Source organism: Capricornis sumatraensis, chromosome X (assembly GCF_032405125.1).
Source record: "Capricornis sumatraensis isolate serow.1 chromosome X, serow.2, whole genome shotgun sequence".
In the NCBI taxonomy this organism is placed as follows: Eukaryota; Metazoa; Chordata; class Mammalia; order Artiodactyla; family Bovidae; genus Capricornis; species Capricornis sumatraensis.
The window spans coordinates 44,589,599-44,598,519 of record NC_091092.1 but is presented as its reverse complement, the minus strand read 5'-3'; the positions used below and the strand labels follow the sequence as shown (position 1 = coordinate 44,598,519).

At 44.4% G+C, this 8,921-nt stretch overlaps 1 protein-coding gene across 1 annotated transcript; it reads left to right on the top strand.

The window, feature by feature from the left end:
• Positions 1–387: 387 nt before the first annotated feature.
• On the top strand, positions 388–1,899 carry GPR101 (G protein-coupled receptor 101). The gene has a single exon (XM_068961903.1). It carries the CDS (start codon positions 388–390, stop codon positions 1,897–1,899), a length of 1,512 nt encoding a protein of 503 aa, XP_068818004.1.
• The last annotated feature ends 7,022 nt before the right edge of the window (positions 1,900–8,921 follow it).

Here is an 8,921-nt window from a genome sequence, read left to right as displayed (position 1 = left end):
TGGAGAAACCCAAACTGCGAGACCCCCAGAGAGTGTGGGAGGCGCACGCGCCAGCTGGAGACAGCTGTGGGAGGGGTGTCTCGGAAACCCCCCAAAAGAGGGAGAGGCAGAGAGACCCAGAGAATAAGAGAAGGATTTAGAGAAACTGCCCGGACGCGGGGGAGAGACCGGGGCACGCGCACGGGGTCCCCGGGGCTGGGGTCCTGCAGCGCTGCTGCCCAGCGTGGAAGCGCCCACCCCACCCCCGCGCCCCAGGCAGGGGGACTAACCCAGCCCGCGTGTTTCTTTCGTCCCCAGCCTAGGCGCTGAGTGTGTTCCGTGCGCCCCTTCGCCGCCCGCCGGGGCCGGCCCGGCGCCCGCACCTGTCGCCCTCCTGCCCCTGCTGCCATGGCGTCCACCTGCACCAACAGCACGCGCGAAAACAACAGCAGCCACGCGTGCATGCCCCTCTCCAAAATGCCCATCAGCCTGGCGCATGGCATCATTCGCTCGAGTGTTCTGCTCATCTTCCTCACCGCCTCCTTCGTGGGCAACATAGTGCTGGCGTTCGTGCTGCAGCGCAAGCCTCAGCTGCTGCAGGTGACCAACCGCTTCATCTTTAACCTCCTCGTCACTGACCTGCTGCAGATCTCGCTCGTGGCCCCCTGGGTGGTGGCCACCTCCGTACCCATCTTCTGGCCCCTCAACAGCCATTTCTGCACTGCCCTGGTTAGCCTCACTCACCTGTTCGCCTTCGCCAGCGTCAACACCATCGTGGTGGTGTCCGTGGATCGCTACCTGTCCATCATCCACCCTCTCTCCTACCCGGCAAAGATGACCCCACGCCGGGGCTACCTGCTCCTCTATGGCACCTGGATCGTGGCCATCCTGCAGAGCACGCCCCCACTCTATGGCTGGGGCCAGGCTGCCTTCGATGAGCGCAATGCCCTTTGCTCCATGATCTGGGGGGCCAGCCCCAGCTACACAATTGTCAGTGTCGTGTCCTTCATCGTCATCCCGCTGATTGTCATGATTGCCTGCTACTCTGTGGTGTTCGGGGCTGCCCGCCGGCAGCACGCACTGCTCTACAACGTCAAGAGCCACAGCTTGGAAGTGCGAGCCAAGGACCGGGTGGAGAATGAGAACGAAGAGGGCAGCAAGAAGGATGAGTTCCAGAGCGAGAGTGAGTTCCATGGCCAGGATGAAGGTGAGGTCAAGGCCAAGGAGGACAGCGTGGAAGCCATGGAGGGCAGCAAGAAGGCCAAAAAAGGGAGCGTGGAGACTGGTGAGGGGAGCATGGAGGCCACTGGCAGTGAAGAGGTCAGAGAAAGCAACTCTTTGGTGGCCAAAGGCAGCACCAAAATTCAGAGCAGCAGGAAGGCAGACAAGGGCCGCCTAGAGGTCACCCAGTGCAACATTGACCTGGGTGAAGACGACCTAGAGTTTGGTGAGGATGACCTCCATTTCAGTGAGGATGACATCGAGGCAGTGAACATTCCAGAGAGTCTCCCAGTCAGTCGTCGAAACAGCAATGGTGACCCCCCTCTGCCCAGGTGCTACCAGTGCAAAGCTGCTAAAGTGATCTTCCTCATCATCTTCTCCTACGTGCTGTCCCTGGGGCCCTACTGCTTTCTAGCAGTCCTGGCCGTGTGGGTGGATGTCCAAACCAAGGTACCCCAGTGGGTGATCACCATAATTATCTGGCTTTTCTTCCTGCAGTGCTGCATCCACCCCTACGTCTATGGCTACATGCACAAGACCATCAAGAAGGAGATCCAGGATATGCTGAAGAAGTTTTTCTGCAAGGAGAAGCCCCCCAAAGAAAACAGCCACCCAGACCTGCCCGGAACCGAAGCCGGCACCGAGGGTGGAACTGAAGGCAAGATCGTCCCTTCTCATGATTCTGCCACTTCGCCTTGAAGTTGGTTCTAAGGTAAACCTTGAACTGTTCACAGAATACAGGAGCAGCTTTCTCTTAAATGGACCATCCACAATCGCGTTAATGCCAACCCATACCATTCCAGGCAAAGGTTCTGCACATGCCCCCTCACCACAAGGTAGATACATATATGGAAGAGGTAGGAACTGGGGTCTTCCCTAAAAAGTGTGCCCCTCAAAGAATAAACTTGAGGATTCTGACTGAAATTTCTCTCCCCCCCAAAAAAAAAAATTAGGCTCTAAATTTCTTAAAGCAACAAGGGCTATCCAATTTGGACACGTGCTTGGTATTATGTCTGTCTCCCCAGAGCTACCATGTATCAGTTTTTGCTCTGAGGGAAAAGGAAGATGATGCTGGTGAACTTAAGGACTTGTGAGCTCATGGGAAGGGCTCCAGCGTATGTTCAACAGAAAGAAAAGCAATGGACCAAGTCATTCATGGAGCCCAGGAAGCAGAACCTGACTGACTGATCAACGTATTAGCCAAATTCTAGACTGAAGAGCCCCCACAATCTGGTGCAAAGACTATTACAGAAACTAAGGGCATTGTGTAGTTAAAAGACCAAGAAGGTTTCTATATCCTCCAAAGGGATCCAGAAAAGTGAAAGAAGATAATAGAGCATGAAATGGGGAGCTAATCCAAGGGAGAAGATAGGAAAATCACACATCTGTGGGTCTAAACAGTTGACTTTTTTCTATACAATCCTGGGTTTGGGCATGGGCGGAGGCCACAATTGTTTTATGCAAATGGAAAATTGTCTGTTAACACTGAACTATTTTCTGTCTCCTATTTGAATAATAGTGGGACAGAAATCACCACTGTTTTACAATTTTCCCTTTGTGATTGAATTGAGATGCTCATGAGAATCCTCCAAATCACCTCTGCCAGTCACTTGTCCTACAAAACTCACACTGCCAATCAAGAGAGATATGCCCACTAGAAATGTCTTTTGCGCCCCTGAGATCATAAACAAGACATATGATCTCCACATGGGGCAAAAGTAAGGCAAGATAAATGTTTTCCTTCGTCCAGGCACACCCATGAGTCTTTTCTACCTGTGACCATCTCTGAAACCTGTAAGCTCTCCACAGATGTGGCAGAGAAAAATAAGAGTTGGAAATAACAGAGAGGATGCTTTTTCAATACCTGGCCTATTACTTGACCTGTTCCAGACAATGCTAAATCGAAACATTCAGGTCTGACTTATCCTCATTATTTCTGTCGAAGTATATCACTTTGGGAAAACCTTTACAAGATCTAAATCATCCTTAGGGTCAATACAGAGGAAGAAATTTCAAATCCCAAACCCTGAAATCACTTTGAGTGGGTATATACTTGTGTATTTCTGAGGGCACAGACCATATTGACATGAACAAATAACATAGAACAAAAAAATGGTCAAGACAGTGTTTTGATCCTCCTGAAGATCACATTAAAGCAACTCTGTGATCAAGTGTTCATTCAGAAATCCAATGTTAATATGGGTGGAGGGAGAGGAAAGAGTATTTCATGGAAAAAATGGTTGATCAGGTGGTGTATATAAAGATGGCCATATTCAGGGTTTAGTCTCATTCTTGTGTGATGACCATGTCTGTATTAGAACTGAAATTTCTTTCATTTAAAAGCCAAGCTCACTTATGTTTTATCTCTTCCTCCTGACAGATTCCAGCATGAGCATCTCAAGGGGGAAGAGGTAAACAGCAGTCAGTGTATTTGGGCTATGAATAAGTCTGCATGGAATTTGGCATTGCCATGTTCAGAATTTAGGAAATAAATTTGGGGATAGACCCAAATAGTATTGAGCTGACCCATAAATTTGATATATCCATGAAAATCATATTGATTTCAACCCCAGTAATTTGGAACTTGTGGTAATTCAGACAAGACATGGGGGCTAAAGTTTACCTTTGTAAATCATTTATCTTTCTACCAAAATGTGAATTAACAGTCATAAATTTATGATACCAATTTATTGCCAAGCTCCTGTAACAGTCTGTCCTCAAAGGATTTCTGGGTGAAGAAATGGCCCATGTGACCAATCCTTCTATGGGGGGAGGGGTTTTGCCTTGAAGATCAGTCATGGTCAAAGGAGTTTGACGTATTGGTAGCCTGTCCTTTAAGTAGAAATGCTTACCTGGGTAGGAAACAGGTTTTCAAACATAAGTGTCTCCAAATATTTTGTTGAAACTGAACTTCTTGTTTTATTTTTAAAGCGCAACCCCTTCAAAGTGTATCAGAGAAAATTGTTTGCCAAAATCCCAAATCCAAATGGAAGCAGAACCTGTCCAAGTGTGGTAAGTTCACTTAACACACACAACATCCTCCAGGGCACCAACACTCACCAATTTCCTTTTTCAAGTTCCTCTTTTCCCTAATTTAGTCATTGTCCATTCTCATAGCAAATTGGATTTTTCAAAGTCGAAAACCTTTTGAAAATAGGGGACTGGGTAAAGAGAACCTTTGAATTAAGAGCATTCTGCTTTGCTGACATTTTCTTAATGAACAATAGGGCCTCTAGTGAGCTTGGAGATAGCAACTGCTTCAAATTGTAGGCTGTTTTGAATAAAACACTATCAACTTAATGAGGTTTTACTACACATACTGTTTTGTCATTTGAAAATCTGAAAGCACACACAGAAGTCATCATTAGCCTCACAGATCCTCATGTGCAATAGCTTTCCCTAAATGTTTTTAAAGGAGGTGTTCTTCTGCCAAGGCCACTTCATACATGCAGTAAAAATCCCATTAAAGTCCAGGGGCCAGACAAACCAGACTTTGAAATGATGTGGTTTCCAATTTAATGATTTCCTTATTTAAAAATAATAGAGCATCCAGTTTGCCAAGGAGTCGCAGGTGCTTTGACTAACACACCAATTTCAACAAGCTTGGGAAGGCAGTAATAAGGAGCAAGCCCCAGGCTTCTGTGACTTTTATGATTGCAAGGGTCCATCTTCTCTATGGCACCACAAATACCAGCTGCTTGGAAGTCCTGTGTACTTCCGGCCCCCTGCCTACCTCCTGTCATTATGCCCACTGCCTTCACCCCCTCCCCCTGCCCTGCTGGCCCTTCTTGAAGCTCTGTGTGCTCACTCACCCCCACTCATCCCCTTCCCACCCAGAGCTGACAGGTTCACAGGGACCCCGGGGCCCATGAAGCAGGGAAGAACAGAAGTAAACAGAGGGACCAGCAATTAAAGGTATTTTTCTGTCTCCTCCCCCAACTCCAGTCCAATTTTAAGATGAGGGGATATCTACTTCAAATTCAGCAGGTAAGGAAAACTGCCATTTTATCATAGGAGGGGGTAGGCACCTCATTTCTTATCAAGAAACACCCACTACAACACATCTTTGGGAGCACATTCAATTCTGTAGATACTGTCCAATTATTTCAGCCAAAAAAAACACTAAAAAAATTACCTATAAAATTGTAAGGTGCCTGATACTGCCTTATTTTCTACATAATTAGCCAACTAAACTAGGTAAAGTTACTTCAAAAGATTTTTTCATACTACCTAGAGGGTAACATGTAAGATTAAACTACACTTTCTTTTTAGACTTTGCCAAAATGCTCTTAAAGCTATCTGAAATATACCATTTGGAAGAGAAAAATTATGCATAATCTGGTCATTTGAATGCTTCAAAATAAAACCCTCAGAGGTCGTTAAGATCAAACAAAGAGAGTACCAATGTCAACTTGTGGACTGTATTTTTTTTTTCTCATAACTGCCCTCTCCCAGATTTTGAGAAAAAAAAATCAAAGAAGTGTTTTCCCCTCATAATATCTTTCTTATTGTATTCTTCTTTAAGACACACCCTTGTGCTGTCAGGAGAGGCTTCTCTAAGCAAAATGTCTTTTCCCTCTAGAGAAGACAAACGATTAAAGGAACAGGTGGCTGTGAGCCAGTCACCAAGACAAGGAGAGAAAATCTGGTCAGTCGTGGCTTTTGACCTTCTTGGTCCTTATCTCTGTCTCTCCTTTTCTATGGGCCAGACAGGTGCTCCTGGCCCCTCTCAAAGCCCTTCCAAGTTGAGGCATGAGGAGACAGAAGCAGCACCACAAACAACAGATCATAGCTTAGAAGTCAAAAAGGAGAGAGACCGTTGTCATAAATTCTTTCCAGTTACTTACAATCTCTTCCTCTAAGGCAAAGGCCCAGCTTGCTTACAGCAGTCTTCTGCTAAAAGCAGCACTGCTGACTGAAGGAAGAACTAGGAAAGCTAAAATTCACAACTAAAGTTCATTGCTCTTTGTTAAAAAGTAGAGTAAGAATCCTCAAGGTCAGTGAAGGTTGCCAATAGTTGTCAAGTATTCTCATCACTGCCTCTCAAAGCTCACCTATCTCAGTGTCTACACACCAAGGGGAAAACACAGTACCTTGTACACTCACAAGAGGTTTGCTATGGCCGAGAATTCCTTCCTGGATCTCTCTTGTTCTAAAATACACGCAAAAACAAGATTGGTTTCAGTTTGGTGCTTCAAAGTTGAGTGGATTCCCCACCCCTTCATCTGTGCTACAACTTTGATGTTAAAACTTTTGGTATTTTTGTCTGTTTTAGTGGTGTATTCCATTCTGTAGTAATTCTTCTAAATGTAAGCTATTACTGTATACAAAATATGTGTTCTTGGAGATAAGGTGCTAGATATTAGACTGTATGTGTCTATAGATTGTGTCACCATCAAAAATGGGTAGTGCGTCCATGTAAAGTTAGTGAATCAAATGCATGCACGATTCTATTTGTGACCCACACCTTGGTCAGTTTCTGAAGTAGAACATAGTATATTTGTGTTTAAAGTTTTCTTTTTAAAGTGTATACTACAGGATGTAGAAGAGGCTTCAAGGTGGGGTGGCAGGAAGTGGTGCCTTTCATTTCTTAAATCCCTGGTACAGTATACGACAGGTGAGAACTGATTCTGGTACAATTGGTAATTATGGCAACTTATTCGTCTTGGCTGAAGTTCTCGCTGGCAGTTCGACGACACACTTGGCACTGGCACGCCTGTTTTCCATTCATTGTATAGAATGCAAAATGAAAAGACAATCCTTTCATCCTTATAAAGCAAAGACCCCAGGACAGGCTATTGGAATCCTATTAGCAGGATGGAAAGAATGATGTACTCTCAAAATCCAACCAGTACCTGACTGTGAACTGACAGTTTGCATTGAGCAGATCTATATTGTGACCATCTCTCCCCTCCCAAAGCAGTACCACAAACCAGAAAAAGGCTGCTCTGTTTTATTTTCTTCGATTGATTGCCTGAGAAGAGCTTAGATGAGTAAATAGATAAAGAAGTAGTGGGACACCTCCGGGAGTCACAGCTAAGATGGTTGAGAATTACAACCATATAGCAGCAGCATTTGCATCAGACAAGAAGAGAGAACTATGAGATGAGTTCATTATATTTTAAGAATAAAAATAGTAAAGCTAAAAGCTATATATATATATTGAATAATTTCTAAAACTGCCTTTTAATACCAAATTTTATGTGTTGTTTTTGAGACTGAAAGCAGGAGGAAAATGCATTCAGTCAATAAACAGTTTTCATTAGTATTTTGAATTTGAATTTTTCCTTTTCCTTTTCAAAAAGTATTTGCAATTTAAAAGTGCCTTTTCAAAGGATTGCCAAACTACAATCCTGGGGCCAAGTTCCCACTGGCACAACTTACCTTCAGGTGCACAAAAGGGGTGGACTTAATCCTCCTCCCCCCAGCAAGAAGAGAAACCCCTTCACACCCCAATCAAATTCATACATCAATACTGTTACACAGATCAGGAATCTCAGAGACTCTGCCCAAGGACAAGCTTTCATATATTGGTTGACTTCAATTGGATCCTTTCTAAAATGGTTACAGCACATGTTCTTGCTGGACAGGAATAATGGACTCCTGCTTGGGGAATGCAGAGAGATTGATGTTTGTGGTTTAACTAAATATTATTAAATAATGTTTGTGTTTCTTAAATAGGTGCTGTTAATCTGTCCTTGGTATATTCTTCTTAAATATGCTAAATAAAGTCTAATTTTAATGCATATCTGGTTATTGTTCTGAGCTCCATGGGAAAAACATAAGGGAGGGAGACACATAACTAGTTCTCCATCCCTTCTCTTTTGGTTGAACAGAGGAGATGGGAGAAACTAATCAGAGTACATGGTAGAATGAAAGACATGGGCTCCAGTATTTTTGCATTGTTTTTCCAATATAAGGAATATGCAGTGGGAGGGAGAGTGGTCTTCAGGGGCTTGCTGGAAGAGGGGAATCTGCTTAGCCCTCCCAAAGTGAGAGTGATCAGATTTCAAAAATAAACTTATGGTCACCAAACGGGAAAGGTGGGAGGAAGGATTAATTAGGAGTTTGCGATTAACAAATACACACTACTATATATAAAATACATAACCAATAAGGACCTGCTGTATAGCACAGAAAACTCTACTCAATGCTCTGTTCCACATATATGGGAAAAGAATCTAAAAAAGAGTGGATATGTACACGCATAACTGATTCACTTTCTGGTACACCTGAAACTTACACATTATAAATCAATTATTCTCTCATATAGAGACTTCCTTGGTGGTCCAGTGGTTAAGACTCTACCCTCCCAAATGCAGGGGGCCAGAGTTCAATCTCTCGTCAGGGAACTAGATTTCATATGCTGCAACTAAGACCTGGCTGTTTGTTGTTTAGTCGCTCAGTCATGTCCAACTCTTTTGTGACCCCATGGACTGTAGCCCACCAGGCTCCTCTGTTCATGGAATTTCCGAGCCAAGAATACTGGAGTTGCTATTTCCTCCAACAGGGGATCTTCCCGACCCAGGAATTGAACCCACTTCTCCTGCACTGGCAGGCTGACTCTTTACCACTGAGCCACCTGGGAAGCCCCAAGACCCAGTTCAGCCGAATAAAATAAATATTTTTTAAAAACTATAATAAGAAATAACAATTTTTAAAAACAGCAAACTGAGGGTGGGTGATCAGAGTGGAAAAATGGGGCCAGATGGCTTGTGGGG